The sequence below is a fragment of the Lolium perenne genome, chromosome 4 (assembly GCF_019359855.2).
Source record: "Lolium perenne isolate Kyuss_39 chromosome 4, Kyuss_2.0, whole genome shotgun sequence".
Taxonomy (NCBI): Eukaryota; Viridiplantae; Streptophyta; class Magnoliopsida; order Poales; family Poaceae; genus Lolium; species Lolium perenne.
In genome coordinates, this window is record NC_067247.2 from 391,721,887 (window position 1) to 391,741,612 (window position 19,726).

At 47.9% G+C, this 19,726-nt stretch overlaps 5 protein-coding genes across 7 annotated transcripts; 2 read left to right on the plus strand and 3 right to left on the minus strand.

The window, feature by feature from the left end:
- On the plus strand, nt 1-1,459 carry LOC127297503 (BTB/POZ and MATH domain-containing protein 2). Of its 2 annotated transcripts, none has more exons than XM_051327830.2 (2): nt 1-411; nt 479-1,459. In XM_051327830.2, exon 2 carries the CDS (start codon nt 575-577, stop codon nt 1,424-1,426), a length of 852 nt encoding a protein of 283 aa, XP_051183790.1. In that variant the 5' UTR covers nt 1-411; nt 479-574; the 3' UTR covers nt 1,427-1,459. The 2 variants fall into 2 exon arrangements, with proteins under 2 accessions (XP_051183790.1, XP_051183789.1); XM_051327829.2 differs by having other exon boundaries at nt 2-411; nt 543-1,459.
- A 408-nt stretch (nt 1,460-1,867) lies between these two features.
- On the plus strand, nt 1,868-6,994 carry LOC127297502 (bifunctional fucokinase/GDP-fucose pyrophosphorylase). 2 transcript variants are annotated; one of them, XM_051327827.2, is made up of 7 exons: nt 1,868-2,443; nt 2,541-2,820; nt 2,894-3,261; nt 3,849-3,975; nt 4,161-5,177; nt 5,444-6,138; nt 6,509-6,994. In XM_051327827.2, the coding sequence occupies exons 1-7, from the start codon at nt 2,123-2,125 to the stop codon at nt 6,905-6,907; spliced, it is 3,207 nt and encodes a 1,068-aa protein (XP_051183787.1). In that variant the 5' UTR covers nt 1,868-2,122; the 3' UTR covers nt 6,908-6,994. The 2 variants fall into 2 exon arrangements, with proteins under 2 accessions (XP_051183787.1, XP_051183788.1); XM_051327828.2 differs by lacking the exon at nt 1,868-2,443 and having other exon boundaries at nt 2,668-2,800.
- A 551-nt stretch (nt 6,995-7,545) lies between these two features.
- On the minus strand, nt 7,546-8,413 carry LOC127297504 (early nodulin-like protein 8). Its single transcript, XM_051327831.2, has one exon. The coding sequence runs from the start codon at nt 8,267-8,269 to the stop codon at nt 7,676-7,678; it is 594 nt and encodes a 197-aa protein (XP_051183791.1). The 5' UTR covers nt 8,270-8,413; the 3' UTR covers nt 7,546-7,675.
- Nucleotides 8,414-13,550: 5,137 nt separating this feature from the next.
- Nucleotides 13,551-14,560, minus strand: LOC127349291 (early nodulin-like protein 8). Its single transcript, XM_051375039.2, has one exon. It carries the CDS (start codon nt 14,297-14,299, stop codon nt 13,676-13,678), a length of 624 nt encoding a protein of 207 aa, XP_051230999.1. The 5' UTR covers nt 14,300-14,560; the 3' UTR covers nt 13,551-13,675.
- On the minus strand, nt 14,345-16,131 carry LOC127348189 (putative F-box/kelch-repeat protein At1g12870). Its single transcript, XM_051374277.1, has 2 exons — nt 15,579-16,131; nt 14,345-14,397 (listed from the first exon to the last, which is right to left on the minus strand). Exons 1-2 carry the CDS (start codon nt 16,129-16,131, stop codon nt 14,345-14,347), a joined length of 606 nt encoding a protein of 201 aa, XP_051230237.1.
- Between the last annotated feature and the right edge of the window lie 3,595 nt (nt 16,132-19,726).

Consider the following 19,726-nt stretch of genomic DNA (forward strand, 5'->3'; position numbering starts at 1 on the left):
GCCCATAATAAGTCCTACAGCCTTTGGGTAAATATTAGTGGCCCAGCTAAAGATGAGCCGCTTACCTCCGTCCCCTACCTCCAGCCGCCCACCGCCAATTCCCAAGGAACTCCGGTCGAAGCGGCGGCGATCTGGACTGTACCGACTCTGAAGTGCTCCCGGACGCTCCGGTGGCATGCTGGCCCCATTATCTAGCTGCACCTTTCCCCCCACAGTCGCAGCCGCCGCCGTCTCCGGTAGCTGATTGTCGCCTTCGAGATCCTCCGCAGTGGCCGCCGCATCGAGACTAATCGGCTGCATTCGTCAGTGCCACTGACTCAGTGGCGAACAAGAACAGCTTACGCAGGACTAAATCAGGTAGGCGGACTAGTCCACTGCACCGTGGACTCAAGCGAGCGGCAGTACTACCTGGTAAGCAGCAACTTTCTCAATTCTCAATTTCTGATACACCTTCTAACTAGTGCTGTAAAATTACAAGCTCCCCTTGTCGATCTGCCGTTGCGCCTCCGATAAAGCCCACGTCTAACCCTGAGAGTTTGCAGCGGCCGTTGCACTCCATTCCAGAATCCAGACCATGGGCCAGAACACAACTTCTTCAGTTGACAAGCCTACATCGGAGACCTCGTCGAGATGCCTGATAGAGTGTGTCACTGGCGCCCACAACTTCGAAGTGACTAGGTTCTCGCTGCTCCAGGGTATGGGTGCCGGCAAGTTTGTTAGCTCGAGCACATTCAGTGTCAGTGGCTACGACTGGAATATCAGGGTTTACCCTGATGGCTTGAAGGAGGACAACCCTGTCTACATGTCGGCCTTCTTGCGTCTCTGCAGTGGGACAACTGATGTGAATGTGAAGTGCACTTTCAGTTTATTGGAGAAAGATGGAAGAGCTACTAATCTAGAGAGCCTGACACATACCTTTCAGGCGGTAGGTGGTTCTTGGGGTTGGTCCAAGTTCATTGAGAAGTCCAAGCTGCAAGAACTACTGGATCGCAATGACGACCGCGTCACAATCAGATGTGTTCTTACTGTCATAAAAGAGCCTCGCACAGAAGATGTAAGCATGATCCTAGTCCCAGTCCCGCAGTCGGATCTGCACACACACTTTGCAAACATGTTGAAGGATGGAGAAGGTGTGGATGTGACATTCAGTGTCGCCGATCAGCTCTTCAGTGCACATAGATACGTGTTAGCCGCCCGATCGCCAGTCTTCAAGGCCGAGCTCTTTGGTGAAATGAAGGAGACCACCATAAAATGCATCAAGATCGATGACATGGAACCTGCCATCTTCGAGGCACTTCTTAACTTCATATACACTGATTCACTGCCAAGCAATTTTGATGTAGATAAAAATGTGGCACTCCAGCACTTGTTGGTTGCCGCAGATCGGTATGGACTGGACAGACTAAAGGCTATTTGTAAAGGCTAGTACTATTTAAATCCCACATTATTTAGCAATGATATCTCTTATTTTCCGGATCTCCTATAAACATATTCCAGCGGCAACAACATCGTTTGCTTTTCATGTTTTCTACGACTAGTTAAGTGATGATAGAAATGCGTCGTCAGATAAAACTAGAACATTAAGACGTGCGGCCACACACGTCCAACTTCACGAATGAAACACAATAGCAGGTGCAAATGCAAGTGTCAACGTTTGGTTCTATAAGAAATCAAGCATCCTAATCCGCATAATCACACATATGAACAGTGTAACCAGCAAAATGAGAAACCGAAGAAGCAAATGTCTGACCATACAATGCATTCAGGATAGTAATACACTGCAGAGTGGATAACTGTCGGATGTTAATGTGCAGCTGTCCATTTTTCACCGAGGAGGTGGTGGCCACAAGTTCCAGTTCCAGATATCTCACCGTTTCTGTGTAGATGCAGCATCTGCGATTAGCTTTATTTGTTCTGGAGTCCTGAATATCTGAATCGAGATCGGTGAAAGAATTTGCAGAGCACGATGACAGGCATAGACCGTCGGCAGCAGCCTGCCACTCCATTCGACTTGACTGGGGCCACTCGTGTCGCGCTCCGACGCTGACAAGGCTCACCAGTCACCACTGACCAGTTCGCCGGACCAGCCCACCAGCGCGCGCTCCGATCTACGGACGCGACGATGGAGCCGGGTCGTCGGCGTGGGCGGAGGGCGCACACGGCGGACGAGGCCGCGGCGGTGCTGCGGAAGGCGTGGTGCCGGCTGCGGCTGTCGGCGCGCGACCCGGCGCGGGTCCCTGCCTGGGACGCCGTCGCGCTCACCGCCGCCAGCCCCGAGCAGGCCGCGCTCTACGGCCGCCAGCTCGCCCGCGCGCGCCGCCTCGGCCGCTTCCCGCCCTCCACCGCCGCCCTCGCCGTCCCGGACCCCGGCGGCGCCCGCATCGGCTCCGGCGGCGCCACGCTCCACGCCGTCGCCTCCCTCGTCCGCCACCTCCTCTCCCAGGTCAGCCTCCCCACCACGCTTGATCTACCTCTGCCACACCACCATACTCGTACCCGATTTCCGCTCCCCTGACCTGTACGACGCCTGAATTTCGCAGGCCTCCGAGGAAGAGATCGCCGAATTCTTCCCCGAAGCAAACGGTTCCTCTCCCGCCGACCTCCCGCTCGGCTCAGTGATACGCTTCATGGCGACGAAGCACGTGCTGCTGCTCCACGCCGGCGGGGACAGCAAGCGGGTGCCCTGGGCGAACCCCATGGGGAAGGCCTTCCTGCCTGTGCCCTACTTGGCCGGGGACAACCCCGACGGTCCCGTCCCGCTGCTCTTCGACCACATCCTCGCCATCTCGGCCAGCGCAAGGCAAGCATTCAAGAACCAAGGTTGTGGCTTTCAGACATAGCTACCAATTTTCAAGTAATATAGCCTTCCGTTTGATTGATATGGCATGATCAGGTGGAATGCTCATAATGACGGGGGACGTCCTCCCGTGCTTCGACGCCTCGGACCTAGTCCTCCCCGACGACGCCGCGTGCATCGTCACGGTGCCGACGACGCCGGACGTGGCCTCTAACCATGGAGTGGTTGTGGCCTCCAAGGATGGAACCGAGGGGGAGAATTACTCTCTCTGTTTGGTTGATAACCTCCTGCAGAAGCCAACAATGAGCGAGCTTGTGGAGGCCCAGGCCTTTCTAGATGATGGTCGACCGCTGCTTGACACGGGGATAATAGCTGTGAGGGGTAAAGCATGGCAGGACCTTGTTGCCCTTGCATACTCATCTAGCCAGGCCATCATTCGGGAGATCATCACTAGCAGAAACGAGGCAAGCTACCGTTTCCGGCATTGATATGTGAGCTATAACATTTAACAAACATGGATCTCTCCTTTCTGATTTCTTACTAAATCACTTATGTGTGCCGTGCATATACCTAAATCACTTGCGCACCACACGGCAGCCAACTTATATTTATGCAACCTAGGTTCAGGAAATTATGCCATTACCGTTATTCTGCAAAAATACTTGATGCATGTGTGCACATTTTGAAATCCTTGAAAAGTACCAAATGAATTTTATGTTGGCCTTGTCTATTTTGCTCTTAACTCTGATATGCCGGTAACCAAACAAAATCTGTTGTAGGATGTGAGTATGCATTCTCTATCTGAATGATCACTTTTTTGTCAAACAGAGACACTAACAAACGGATAAAGTCCACTCTGTGTTCCATATGGAAAGTAGATACTTTGTCTTGCAAAAAAAGGGAAAAGAAAGCAAGTGTTGAATCCAACTGTTCTTATCTGAATATTTTTAATTTAGACTGTCAACCTGAAACAAATGCGAAACATATCCGGATTAAAGATGTTCTTTGTTAACTTTCATTATGTCTGCTCATACTTGTCAATCTATTGCAGTTGAGTTTATATGAAGATCTTGTGGCTGCATGGGTACCAACCAGGCATGAATGGTTGAGGAACCGTCCATTTGGCCGGCAACTCATTGCTGCTTTAGGAAGGCACAAGATGTTCAGTTTTTGTTCATGTATGTTCATGGTTATATACAGTTAACTTGTTTCCATTGCTTGTTTATCTTTGTGGTAGTATATTATGTTTGTTTTCTATCTGAAGGTTATGCTTCTATTTTCATGGATTATTAGACACGTTCATCTGTTTTCTTGGATCAGTTGCGCAAATAGGATCCTAAGTTGGGATTGTTTTCCTTTTCAGATGACTTCACTTTTTTGCATTTTGGTACTTCTGCTGAGGTTCTAGATCATTTGGTGGCTACATATTCAGCACTTGTAGGTCGAGGGCACATGTGTTGGATACCAGAGACGACTCCTTGTGATATTGCTGCTACAACTGTCATTTTGTCTAGCAAAATTTCTGCTGGGGTCTCAATTGGAGAGGATTCACTGGTTTATGATTCATCACTATCAGGCAGAGTAAGGATTGGTTCTCAGTCGATTGTGGTTGGGGTGAATGTACATGAGTTAATCGAGGATACTCCTCAGGTTATTAGTAACACTTGTTTCACATTACCTGATCGGCATTGCCTCTGGGAAGTTCCTTTGGTAAACTCCATGGGAAGAGTTATGGTCTACTGTGGTCTTCATGACAATCCAAAAGTTTCTATAAAGAGGGACGGGACATTCTGTGGAAAGCCATGGAAAAATGTCTTGGAAGATCTTAAAATCCAGGAGACGGATATGTGGGACTCATCCAACCATGACAAGTGCTTGTGGAATGCTAGGCTTTTCCCCATCATGTCTCCCTCTGAAATGCTAAATGTAGGCATGTGGCTCATGGGATCCGGAAATGATCCAGATGGTGAAGTTAGTTGCATGTGGAGAAAATCACAGAGAGTCAGCTTGGAAGAGCTGCATCGTTCAATTGACTACCATCAACTTTGCATGGATTCTAGCAAGCATCAAGCAGATATTGCAGCTGCCATAGCTAAAAGATGCATGACTAATGGCTTACTCGGGCGTAACCTGTTTCAGCTATGTGAGGAAATGTTAGTGAATAATGATTCCAGTTTACAAGTCTGTAAAGAATTACTTGCATTTTTTCCAAGTCACGGGGATCAGTATTCTGGTGTTCTTCCTCAGAGCAGAGCATACCAGGTCAAAATGGATCTGCTTAGAGCTTCTGGAGATCTTTCTACTGCATCTATGGTTGAAGAGAAAGTATGGGCCTCTGTCGCAAGTGAAACTTCATCGGCTGTAAAATATGGGTCTAAAGGTACAGACTGCAGAAAATGGCAATAACCCTTGTTTTTTTAAGGAATAGGCCCACATTGCCACACCCCTGCTCAATTCCATAGAACTGAAACAGTTCTTTAACATCTAGATTTCTCACTAGAACATTATATTCCAAACAAATAAGTATATCGCATCCAGTATTCATAATGAAACCAGAGGAAATCTTGATAGGCAAAGAGATTACTGTTATTTTCTCACTATAAACGCTTCTTATCCTGATCAAGAAATGCATTTTTTTTTTGGTAGAACCATCAACTGATGCAATGAGTACAAGCAATGGAAACTTGCATCCCAAGAAGGCCATGGTAGAATTACCAGTCCGTGTTGACTTTGTTGGGGGTTGGAGTGATACACCTCCATGGAGCTTGGAGCGTCCAGGTTGTGTTTTGAACATGGCAATAAGCTTGGAAGGAAGCCTTCCAGTTGGAGCTATTATAGAGGCAACAGAAGACCACCATGGAGTTCTTATTGAAGATGATACTGAGCAAAAGGTTTATATCGATGATGTGTCATCTATCTCTCACCCATTCAGTGAAGCCGATACATTCCGTCTAGTCAAGTCTGCTCTTGTTGCCACTGGTATCCTTGGCCATAGGATACTTTCAGAGTCAGGGTTAAAGATCAGGACCTGGGCAAATGTTCCTCGTGGAAGTGGTCTAGGCACTTCTAGCATATTAGCAGCTGCTGTAGTTAAGGGTCTATTTCAACTGATGGAAGACGACGCGAGTGATGATAATGTTGCTAGAGCTGTGCTGGTAGTGGAACAAATAATGGGCACGGGCGGTGGGTGGCAAGATCAAATTGGCGGCCTGTATCCTGGAATCAAGTGCACAGAGAGCTTTCCAGAACAGCCGTTGCGCTTGCAGGTTGTTCCACTGCTGGCATCTCCTCAGCTGATTCAGGAGTTGGAACAGCGCCTCCTGGTTGTGTTCACTGGTCAAGTAAGTTTTTCTGCTCAAAGCAAAAAAAATATGTAGGTTTATTCCCTTTTTACTATGCACCGGTAACCACTCAGATTCTTAAAGAGTTGCGTAAATCTAGATGCTGCATGATGGAGGTGTAAGTTTAGAGATTATAATGTGGGAAGGCGAATGAAATTCTAGTTTGAAATGTTTGAAAGCACAAAACAAGAGTCCCTCCAATTCATACCCGATGTGCAACTTCAAAAACGCGTACATTTGTTTCTGTGATGTTCATGTGTAACTCAATTACCGCCAATATTTGTTTTCCGCAACATTTTAGTAGGCACTGTTGCATGGCCAGAGTATTTGAATCATCCACCTGAACAAACGCTATTTTCCGTTCGCACAGGTGAGGCTCGCCCACCGAGTCCTGGAGAAGGTCGTCACCCGGTACCTGCGCCGCGACAGCCTGCTGATATCCAGCATCAAGAGGCTGGCCGAGCTGGCCAACACCGGGAGAGAAGCCCTGATGAACGGCGAGATCGACGAGCTGGGTGGCATAATGCTGGAGGCCTGGAGGCTGCACCAGGAGCTGGACCCTTTCTGCAGCAACAGGGCCGTGGACGAGCTCTTCGCGTTCGCCGCCCCGTACTGCTGCGGGTACAAGCTGGTCGGAGCCGGCGGCGGCGGCTTCGCCTTGCTGCTGGCCAGGAGCTTGAGTTGTGCAGGTGAACTCAGGCGAGCGCTCCGGGAGTCCGCCGCGTTTGATGTCAAGGTGTACGTCTGGAGCGTCGCCATGCCCCGATGACGAGGAAGAGAGCGCATGACTATCTGGAAGCTTTGTCTCCTTACTGTAATCATTGGGGTATATACAGGATGAAGAGAATTTCGTTGCTGTCATTTTGTACTTTCTGCTTCAGATATTGCATACTGGACCAGGTGTAGTACTCGTTTTCAGTAATACATTCGTTGTGAACACGGCAGATGATTCAGACAACCGGTTGCAAACAGAATATAAACATTTACGGAATAAATAAATTCTACAAGTAGCTAGTAGATTCGAGTTTCTTCCTGGCAATGAATCAATCAAGATGAAATGAATGGCATGGATTCCTGGCCGGTCCAGGGAATAAATTGCACCGACAGAGACACAATTGGGGGCAACCTGTTTTGTTCCGTACCCACCATGTGCGCCGAGCACCGGTGTCCCACTCTCCCCCATCACATGAGCTGTGTGACAGCCTAATGCGACGATGAACAGATCACACTAGCGGATAATTACGTGCGCTTAGATTTGTGCTCCTAGAAATCCAGAATTAATAACAATGCAACGATGAATGAACCATCTCCAATTGTACATCAAACGATGCAAATTGGGAGACAGAGATCAGAGATGTGATGTGAAATGGTTCAAGAATTGGGGATCCGAGGAAGTGCAACTGCTCATCCATCAAAATGTGCCAATCCACATCGATTAATAATCCAAATTACACAAGGTCGTCTGTCTGTATCAAAAATCAAATGAATGGGGAAGGAAGAAGAGTTGTGAGTAGCAGCAAGCAAGAAGCTCCCGAATCTACAGGAACAGCGCGAGAGACAGAGCAGCCGCAGCAGCGACCGCCACCACGGATCCGGCGCCGGCGGCGACCAGTGTCCCGGTAGCAGAGTCGTCCCCGTTGTCGGAGAGCGTCGGCAGGGCCTCGACGGGCGCGGCGGCGGGCGGGAGCGCCGCGAGGGCCTTGAGCGCGGCCTGGTCGTCGGCGGAGGGCGGCAGCAGCTTGCCGTCGGCCGTGGGCACGTCGACGGACAGCTTCTGGCCCTTGCGGCAGTGGCCGGCGGCGGCGCTGGTGAAGTAGGCCCGGCCCGGCGCGGTGAGGTTGAAGACGGAGTTGCCGTCGGCGAGCGCCAGCACCGGGTCCGACACGTCGCAGGCGGCGAAGGCCTTGGCGGTGACCTGCACCGCGCTGTCCTGGCTCGGCGGGTAGAGGAAGAAGAGGGAGTCGCCGAGCTTGAAGGGGAGCGACTTGCCCCACTGCACGTACACGTCCGGCTTGGAAGCTGGCGGCGGCGCCCACGCGTCCAGCCCCCCCACCTTGTACATCGCCGCGTCGCAGCTGGAGGCGAGTAGCAGCACCGCCGCCGCTAGAGTCGCCAACGCCGCCAGCGCCATCGTTCCGGAGCTCGGGTGTGTGTGTATGTGTCTTGTCGCTCCGAAGCTTGGCTCAAGCTCGGTTCTTTGCTTGTACTGACAGTGGTGGTACCAGCTAAGCTTGTGCTTGTGGTTTGCTTTGCATGTGGACGCGCGCGCGGACTGTGGCAGAGCGGTGCAGAGAGTGTATTTATTTATGAGGGGGAGCGGCGGAGGGCAACGGGTGGATGAATTCGGTCGGGTTTGACCTCCGCCGGCCGGTGATCCGTGTGCGGCCGGGTGAAACGGTCGGATTAGGGAGGGTTTCTTTTTCTGACAGACGGATTAGGGAGGGGTTAAGGGCATGAACAATGATTGATAACATCGTTTCGTCTTAGCCAATCTAGATATAACAAAAATGATAATTTACAATAAATTATTTTTTAGTCTTATTTTTAGTAACAAAATATGGGATTTGCTAGTTCTAAATTCCTGCTAAGTTAAATCATACACCGTCTGATTGCATCGTGATATATGCATATGAGTTGTAAATTGGGTTGCAACTAAGATTTTTCAGTTGCAAGTGGAGTTGTGATCGGGTATTTTTTGCAGTTGCAAGTAAAGTTGTAACTGAGAAAAATTATATGTACCGTTAGATTTGCTTCGTGATTCGTGCTAGTAATCAGCTGTAACTGAGATTTCATGGCATCATCTGGTTGAGATATCGACTGAAAAATAGTCACACCCACAAAATATCCCTAAATATGTCGTGGGAGAGAATGTTGCTAAGAGATGATATATATCTTACCTAAGAGAACGCAATTTCTGCAAGAAGCTACTATACCTCATCTTAGGGTAACTCCATCTTTTTCAGCTCTGCTCCCAACTTTGAAAAGAAAGGAGACTGATCTTGACGCCGATTTTTCCAACAAAATAAGAAACATTTTTCTTATTTCTATCTCCTCTACATTATAATTACCATAGGTAGCATTGCTAAGATATAACCATTTTACATGCCCTAAGGGCATCTACACAGTTACCCCATGTAAAGGCCGCCAGTATCATAAGAGAGTGCAGCGGCCCAACATGTCCGCATTGATCTATTTTCAACTTAAATTTAGGCTGGAAATACGTTGATGCAGACACTTTCCACCGTGCACGTATCCTCTCTCTGCCACATCCGACTGCTTGACCGCCTACACGCGCTAATCTCTACGCCCCCATCATTGGAACACTGACTCCAACGGCTGCGTTAGGACTAGCAGACAGCGCGAGTCTTCTGCGCCATCATCAATGACACACAAAGTTATAGTCCAACGCTCTCATCCATGGCGGCCGCTTCCATGTCCTTTTCAAAGGCTAGCAACCGGAGCTCCTCTTGCCCACACCGTACAACCATTACCACTTTCGACCCCTCTTACCACGAACCCCACAACGCCGCCATGTCGGGATATATCTGCCACAACCCCTCCACCGCCATCACCTCTAGCACAGGTGCCGTCAGGCCCCCGATCCAAATGACAAGGGCAGCGAGACGGGCGATTTTGTGTGTACGATCTAATCCAAATGAACCAAAATAGATACTTTTGATGTTTGAAATGGTTCGAGCCGTTAGAGATGTCTGATCCGTTGTTGGGTCGCTAACGGGAACATGTCATTCTCTAGCACTTAAATCACATTTTTTTCCTCGAAAAGGAGATAGCCCCAATAGGCACTAATCACATAGAGCTGGTTGTGTTCTTTTGGGGTTCCAGATGGGCGTGCGCTGGTGCTCACCGGCGGCAAGCCGGGAGGGCAAAAGGATGCACATGGGAGCACGTGGATCCAGAGGTGAGAGACGAGAGGCTTCTTGTATTTTCTCTGGATTTTCTGGACCGGTTCGCGACAGTGCTGGTGGGTTAGTTACGGGGAATGCGGAGGATTTGGCACGACTTGTCAGCAAGCAACTTCGTCGTGTGTGCTTTGCGCGCGCAGACCCGGAGGTCGGCAGTTCTGGATAGAGCAAACCAGGTTAAGCTCTAGTAATCGCTTCACCCGGCCGTCGTCGGCGTCTTTTTAAGCTTGGTATGCACATGTGTGCACGTCCACGTTCAATACCTGGTGCTACAATATCCGAGTATCCGACGGCTGCTAGGCGCCCGCTGTAGGAGCGTGCGGATCGAAACTCCTTTTCCCCTGCTCCATCCATCTGGTCAAGATCTTCAGGACAAGACTTGCCCTTGTTATAGAGTTCTTTATTTCAGCCATTGTTGTTTTTATTACATTCATGATACGGATTGAGTAGTCTGGATCTTGTTTCTTCATGCAAGGTCTCGATTAGCTTAGAAGCCTAATTTTCAATTGCTATAAGATTTCCAGGCTTTTCTGCTTTGTAAGTGTTGCATCTTGGGCAGCTGTCTCGGAAGGTGGTGGTGACGACCCGCTTGGCTTGGTGGAGCAGCTGGATGTCGGGCGCCGTCCATGAAATTTGTCAGTGTTGAGGGCCTTTTCTTCATGTCGTGTGGATGAGGAGGTTGTTCTTGCGCTGTCTGTCAGCGCCACTTTAGCATAACTTCTCGGAGGGTTCACTTCTTCATCTACGTTCGAGCTTTTTGTCTGTCTTCTTTTCACATAACAGTCACAACATCTTTCCTCTGACGGTGGTGAAAGGCCGTCTGGTCTTGATGCAGTGGTGTTTCGGGTTTAGGGTTGGGTGTTCCTAGGGATCGCGTGAGCTTGTCCTCGTGGGTGTCGGCGTTGTTGTATAGTTTTCACTCAGCTTTCCCCTAATCAACTCGGCACTTTCTTCTTAATTATTGTATAAGTAAAAAAACTTTTGCTTTCATTTAAAAAAATCTAGATGAACAAGCCGCTCCATTGGCCAATAAGTTGATGCACCAGGAATACCACACTCAAGGAGACGAACTCACATCTCGGATATGAGCTGTAAGGTGGGTCTAATGGCATTGTTATCCCAGGCAAAAAGATTATCGAGCATTAGCCTATTCAAGTTTGCATCGAGAGAAATTTTATCCAAGTGTTTTATATCTCTTACTTTATGGGCATGACGCAATAAAAAATCTCAATCTTTTATAGTACTTTGTTAAACATGAACATTTTTTATTATTTAAGCGAGACTTAAGGACCTTAATTATTTTTTATTTATTTTGTTTTGATCTTGATAGTCAAGTTCTATTAATGGCTTGGAAGAAAACTAATGGCCGTGAGTCTGTTCCAATTGCTGAGTTCTCATTGAATGGTTTATATCTTGTATGATGACCATGTCATTGCCGCGTTTGTGCTCCTTGATTGTCAGCTTGCACTTCCTGAACATGATGATCATGTTTTCCCAGCTTGTACTTTCTCAGGGACGAGCAAAAGTATCAGCTCGGGGTGGTTTGATGCATGCATTTTGCATACATGTTTACGCCTTTATGCAATAATGCAACATTTTATCGAGATATTCTGAGGTGGTGTCACATTTTGCATACATGTTTATGCCACGTTTTATGTATAATGGGGACAAAAAGAGCATTAAAATATATTTCTAGCTACAACAATGAAGATTGGAAGCCATAATTACCTTCCTTACACGGAATGAAGTCTAGGAGAAGAAGAATTGACGCATTCAAATCAAGCACACATTGTCAAAATTTACTGAAGCAGCTACAACGGGTAACTATGTAAGACACAACAAACATCATTAAATCAACATGCCAACTATTACATGGTAGGACCCTCATAAAACCTTATAGTTCTAGACTTTTCTATTTATTACTTGTACCTAATAACACACTAGAAGATATTTATTAAAGTGTATGATTTATGTATAAATATCGATACTTTAAATATACCCAAATACACAATACATTGTCATAAATTCATCCGGTAGACATGTGATTAAGTATTTCTCTCACATTTAAGAGAAACATGCTCAATCTTTTCACGACATCCTCTAAAAAAGGACAATAACTTTGGTTCGAGAATTGGCATGACTACCATAATCAATTTAGCAACATTATAATGTGGTTAAGGATAAATATAACACTTTAATTGTCTAGAAAAATTATGAAAGGTATGAAAGATTAGTATAAATATCATTTATTTCATCTCACCCACACCCAAAACAATCAAATAGGAATGTAGATCACATGTGAGTTGTTGTTGAAAACTCACTGAATGTTTTATTCCATACTCTTTTGGGTGATGTAACTTTTTTTGCTGCTAATAAAGCCATTTAAAGTTCAAAGAACCGTGCTACCCTAATTTTGGAACTCAAGGCTCAGAGGGTTGAAGATCTGCTATTGGGGACACAACAAAGGACATAAAGAACATTCTCAGTTTGCTGCAGGATGTAACTATATCTAAGATCAATAAATAAAAAACAAAGTGGCACACGAGTTGGCTAAATTGGGAGTTCCGGGGTGTCCGTGAGTTTTATGATTGGTTCAGCTCCCCCATGTGTGGATGATCTGGTCAATCAAGAATGTAATGAATATGTTTTGTAGAACTAACCTTGTGTCATCTTCTTCAAAACTACCACAAAACACATCACCGGGGACAAACCACTAATAAAACATCACGACACCCATAAAAAGGTACCATGCTCCTGGACAAAGTCTTCAAGAAAGAATTGTCGCTTTGTATGTTGTAGTTGCCGAGTTTGGCACCTCAAATGTAGATCTTGGAATTCCCATCCACGAAACATCGCTTCGACTCAAGACTTTCAACAAGGGCACACGACACTTACGACGACATTGCCTTGTCTGATTGGTGTGAGGGACGCCGCAAGACTAAAAATATAATTGTAGCAAGACAATCTAAGGGATGAGAAATGGAACAAACTGTGCAGATCAGGAAGAACATAAGGATGCCTAGATATGCATTGTTAGATGGAGGGTACTATAGTGTTTTCTTAACACGGTTTGTTGATTTTTTTTTTAGTACTAGGTATTGTTAATGTTTCACATGATATTGCTACCCTAAGTCGTCGTGAATAACCCTCCGACCCGATCACTAAGAGTCGTGCAAATAAAAGAACATTTGAAGATCTTAAACCAAATAGTCATTTATGAATGTGGACTGAGAAATAATAACATTTGGTAAGTCGCCCCAGAAATAGTCATCCCAAACATAGATGTATCTGATTAATTGATATTGTACCTCCTCAATCATCTCAAGTCATAACCTAGGATAAACGGCGCAATTGTCTTTATTTATCTGGTTTATGGACTTTGAAGATTGAAATGTTCCCTATTAGAGGAAACCAATTTACCAATTATTTATGAATCGCTCCGTGGTAACTTCAAAGAGATCTGTCATGTTAATTGTTATTTTGGGCACGTTATTACTTTTTATAGTTAGTAAATATATGAATTTTATGTATATCCACTTCATGTGTTTCACTTAGTTGCATGAGCTGTTTGTGGGCACTTGCTTTTTGCCGACTGTATCCTTTTCTTTGTTCCGTTACGTCTCCTTGTACACGAGGACAGCAAAGCACAGAGCGGCAACACCAGCAGCGAGAACGGATGCGCGGGCAACCGGTGGCGCGGCGCCGGAGTCATCGTCGTCGAGGGAAGCCAACGTCGGCAGGGCCTTGGTCGGCGCCGCCGCCGGCGGCAGCTTGGCCAGCAAGGCGAGCGCAGCGAGGTCGTCCGCCGAGGGCGGCAGGTAGGTCCCGTTGGCCGTGGGCACGTCGAGCGACAGCCTCTGCCCCTTGCGGCAGTGGCCCGGCAGGGTGCTGGTGTAGTACACCCTCCCCGGCGCGGTGAGGTTGAAGACGGAGTTGCCGTCGGCGAGCCTGAGCAGCGGCGCCGACACGCTGCAGCGCGCGGCCGCCCGCGCCGTGACCTGGACGACGTCGTCGTGGCCCGGCGGGTACAGGAACATGAGGGAGTCGCCGAGCCTGACGTGGGCGGACTTGCCCCACCGCAGATACACGTCTGGCCTGGACGCCGGCGGCACCGCCCACGCGTCCAGCCCGCCCACCTTCTGCGTCCCGGCGACGCAGCCGTCGATCAGGAGTAGCACCAGCAGCAGTGCCGTCGCCGCGGTCACCTGCGACGCCAACGCCGACGGCCCAGGCATCATCGTCTGAATGAATCCCTCTCCCGCCTCGCACCTCAGCTCGATCGATCAGCCTGCTTCTTTCTGTGCACCGACTTCGGTTAGCTGCCGCGGCAGCGCCACTGCAGAATGCATTTATGACGATGAAGTGACAGGATCAGGGCTGAAGCGTGTGGTACATTATATTGCGTGGTTAGCTTCCGGCTAATGGCTAGCTGCTGGTGCTTATCAAGTTGTCATCAGTGGCATGGCTCACATGGGAGCACTTGGATCCAGAGGTGTGAGCTCTTGTTCTCTTCTTCTAGATTACCAAGTGGCGGCATTAGGGGCGGTTACTTAGGAGAAGAATGGAAAAGACGTGGGGTTTAGCGCTAGTGGTGGCCAGATTGCTTCCTCTTGGATACCAGGCTCGGCTCCGTTTCCGTCTCGCCAAATCTGTATGCTATACGGCATGTTTTGTTGTTGCCTAATTGCCTTCCATATTGTACCGCTTGTTGATCGTCACTCATGTTGCTTATGTAGTTATGTGGTACTACTTGGCTAGAAATGGAGAATGGCAACCTTGAGGAGAATGGCAACCTCGGATTGGCCAACATTTTATTGAATCAGCCGTTTGCCACTTAATTAAAGCCAGAAAGAATATACATCCATAAGGTTCCAATATTACTCAGAATAAAATATAAAAACAAAATGAACCCTAGCACTTCTTTTTTTACTATTACACAAATAAAGATCCACACTCATGCCTATCATGTTGCAATGGCTATAGGAACAAGACTTTCAATGCAGGGAAGTACACCGATGTACATCGAGTTTTGACACGCATTTTTTATGGCGCATGATCCAGGTCCATCATACTTTAGGCCATCCAAGTGAGCCACATCCTCTGCTTTCTTACTTTGGAAATCGTATTGGAAGACTCGATGCAGATCCGCCAAAAGCACTCCACAATGTGAGATCGATATGGTGAGGGAGGTCTCAACATCAAGGATGCATCGGCGATACCACTGCGGGTTCACGGCATCGCTCGTCATCCAGAGCACCGTTCGCTGAGCAGAGTCAAATTGAGCTAGGCACAACTCACCACCTAGCTCATTTAACGCAAAGTCGTCACGGTCGAGATCAGGGCATGGGGGCTGCATAGTTAAGCTAAATACTTCTTCTTTCAAGCAAAAACGAAGCAATCGGCTCCCTTATATGAGACCGGGCCCATGGAGGATCCAGAGAAGAGAACCCCGGAAGAATGTAGCGGTTTGCCAGCCGCCAACAGGGTACGGCGGATCCACACCACTGCGCCTCCAACCTCTGCCGGTTTCACCGATCGTACAAATCTCCATTCCCATCCGTGCCTCATTCGTTGAGTAGTTGAAGAACCGAACGACCTTGTACTTGTTTGTAAACGAATCGAGACCAAAACCAACAACGTTGCGGCATATGGAGGACGGCTGCAACACGCTGCGGATGCTCTCGGGCAGCGTAAGAAGCTCCCTGGTGGAGGGGTTGAGGACGTACATTTTGGTGCTCGTGGGAACCAGCACGAGCCCGTTGCAATGTCCAAGCAGGTAAACTTGCACCGAAGCCCCCTCGAAGAAGTTCAGCGTGTACTTGAGGCTTGTGCTGGCTTGACCCTTTTGCCATGTGTACAGGCTGATGTTGGTCGACCCTTTCGCGAGGAAATACGGGGTGAGCAGGAAACGCGGATGGCGCTGGTGGTCGGACACTGCGCGCTGGAGGTGCGTGCTGGTGAAGGATCGGCTGGAGATGGTCGCATGCCAGGCCTTGCACACGGACTTGAACCGCAGGAGAGGTTTCACTGGGAGTCGGACCAGGATCTCCGATACAAGGTCGTCTGGCATCTCGGGGATGGCTGCCCTTCGGAATCTCTTACGAGTTGACATGAACCCTGGCTTATTCGGGGCGGCGCGTCTTTGTAGCAGCTTCGCAGTGTCCACCGTGGTGCTGGGCAGTGCGTTATTTGTGGTCTTCAGACCCATAGTAGTAGCTGAGTGGATGCACCAAAAAACACTATGATTAACATAGGATCTACTGCTTGTGAAGATATAAGCGCGGAGATCCTAGATCGGATCAGACTCGGTTTCCTTGTCCGTCTCGAAAACTAGAAACGGTCAGATTTTTTGGGGGTGAAATTCCAAATTCGACAGAGATGCTTTTTAAATACGCACGGATGGAGTACTCTGTACTGGAGTACCGTGTCCGTGTACCCCGTTCGCCAGGATTTGACGCCACCATGCCGACATCCACCGTTTTCATCTACTAGGCCGTAGGCCGTACAGACGAATATCCCCCAACCTAGAGGCATCTCCAGCGGGTTGACGTATTTTGGACGTCAAAATTGATCGCCTACGTCTGATTTCGTTGGCTCACGAACGTGAAAATGGTTATGCGTCCGTTTGCACTGAAGGGTGTCTCCAGCGGCTCGACGCATATTGACTGTAGATTATTTTTTTCTAAAATATCGGAAAACATGAGAAACAAACAAATATCATGAACATATGGCCATCATATTGGCTCAAATTGAGGTTTCAAATAAGTTTAACATATTGTGCACAAGGTACGACACAAAATTTAGTCTAAAAGATGCCCAAACATGGTCAGAACATCAAATATAGTTTAAAAAAATTCCATGTTGGTTGACAATGGGGTCGTAGATCAGGCGTCTCACGCGTGGATTTCGGCGCGCTTCTTCACGAACCAGGCTCTGGTGTCGTCGTCCATGTTGCTCAAGTCGGCCAACATGATCCTTGTGTCCTCTGCCCGGATCTTGGCCTCAACGTCCATCCTTCTGGCCTCGGCGTCACGCATTTTAGCTTTGGCGTCTGCCTTTTTAGCCTCGACGTCTATCCAATGATCTCTTTGGTGAGGTTGAGGTAGATGGAACCGCGGCTTATTTTTCTAGACGCTTTTTCTCGTTCCTTTTGTCCAGAGCGGCTTGAGAGTCTGCCATGATCTTCTTCAAGGTCTAGCTGAACGCCGGGCAAGATCGGCCTTGGTCGACTTATGGCCCCGGGGACGAGGTTGAAGAGCTTTCTGCCCAGGATCGTCGTCTTCGCAGTCGACGACCAACGTGGCTATCCCATTCTTGATAGCTTCCTGGTAGGCCACATAGCCAATCCTCCAGTTTGATGGCGTCCATCAGCTTCTTCCAACAATGGACCATATAGAAGTCCTTCTTATGTGTTGCCTTGAACTTCTCCAAGGTCCTAGGTACCTTAAATAGCGAAAAGGTAGGTTTATGATCTGCAAAATGCCGCATAGATAGATTAAATGATCATGCCCGTTACTTACCAGTGCCATCACGCCCCTGCCGCTCTCGGGGTAGGCAACAACATGATCGACGGCGACGCAGAACTTGGAGGTCTCTGATGCGCGTATAATTGACACGTTCGTTGGGAACCCCAAGAGGAAGGTGCGATGCGCACAGCAGTAAGTTTTCCCTCAGTAAGAAACCAAGGTTTAATCGAACCAGTAGGAGTCAAGAAGCACGTTGAAGGTTGATGGCGGCGGGATGTAGTGCGGCGCAACACCAGAGATTCCGGCACCAACGTGGAACCTGCACAACACAACCAAAGTACTTTGCCCCAACGAAACAGTGAGGTTGTCAATCTCACCGGCTTGCTGTAACAAAGGATTAACCGTATTGTGTGGAAGATGATTGTTTGCAGAAAACAGTAAAGAACAATTATTGCAGTAGATTGTATGCGATGTAAAGAATAGGACAAGGTCCACAGTTCACTAGAGGTGTCTCTCCCATAAGATAAAAGCATGTTGGGTGAACAAATTACAGTCGGGCAATTGACAAATAGAGAGGGCATAACAATGCACATACATGACATGATAAATATAGTGAGATTTAATTGGGCATTACGACAAAGTACATAGACCGCTATCCAGCATGCATCTATGCCTAAAAAAGTCCACCTTCAGGTTATCATCCGAATCCCTTCCAGTATTAAGTTGCAAAACAACAGACAATTGCATTAAGTATGGTGCGTAATGTAATCATTAAATTCATCCTTAGAAATAGCATCAATGTTTTATCCCTAGTGGCAACGACACATCCACAACCTTAGAACTTTCTCACTTGTCCCGATTCAATGGAGGCATGAACCCACTATCGAGCATAAATACTCCCTCTTGGAGTTAAGAGCAAAAACTTGGCCAGAGCCTCTACTAATAACGGAGAGCATGCAAGATCATAAACAACACATAGGTAATAACTTGATAATTAACATAACATAGTATTCTCTATCCATCGGATCCCGACAAACACAACATATAGTATTACAGATAGATGATCTTGATCATGTTAGGCAGCTCACAAGATCCGACAATGAAGCACATGAGGAGAAGACAACCATCTAGCTACTGCTATGGACCCATAGTCCAGGGGTGAACTACTCACTCATCACTCCGGAGGCGACCATGGTGGTGAATGGTCCTCCGGGAGATGAATCCCCTCTCCGGCAGGGTGCCGGAGGAGATCTCCGAGAATCCCCCGAGATGGGATTGGCGGCGGCGTCTCGCAAGGTTTTCCGTATCGTGGCTCTCGATGACCGGGGGTTTCGCGATGGAGGCTATTTGTAGGCGGAAGGGCAGGTAAAGAGGTGGCACAAGGGGCCCACACCATAGGTCGGCGCGGCCAGGGCCTGGGCCGCGCCGCCCTGGTGTCTGGCCACCTCGTGGCCCCACTTCGACTCTCCTTCGGTCTTCTGGAAGCTTCGTGGCAAAATAGGACCCTGGGCGTTGATTTCGTTCAATTCCGAGAATATTTCGTTACTAGGATTTCTGAAACCAAAAACAGCAGAAAACAGCAACTGGCTCTTCGGCATCTTGTGTGGTGACCCGGCATACCACTGCATGGTGTAGTATGCAAGTCTGATATAACACCAATGAAACACCGTTCCACTAGTATTATATCGCTCAGAGTGGTACAACAGAAACATATGCGGGTCCAAGGTATGTCTATAGAATTACAACATCGACTCTGTTACATAAGATCATCACAGCCTCCTACTTTACAATGAGGTAAAACTGCAAATAAACTCCAGAAGAACGACTCGTAGTCTAATCTTATCACGAACTCTATTTGTAGAGTATTTAACTAGCTACAGAGGCTAAGAATAGATTCTAGCTAATTAGGAGCTAGGTTTAGGAAGCTAGTTCCCTTCTATGGTTAAACTAGGGTTTCTCCTTGATGGATGTGGTATCGACTCCTCCGACAGGTCTGTATCTTGAAGTAGTTGTTGACTCCTCGTTCTTCGAGTTGCACTGTAGATCCTCCTTCGATGCCTCCATATCTAAGCAGGGGATTTAAGAGTGGGATGAGTACGAGCGTACTCAACAAGTTCATTATAGGAAAGAGGTGTTTAATGTACTAGCTACGGCATTAGACCAGAAAGTCTAATACCAATGCAGGTTTTCATAATCATT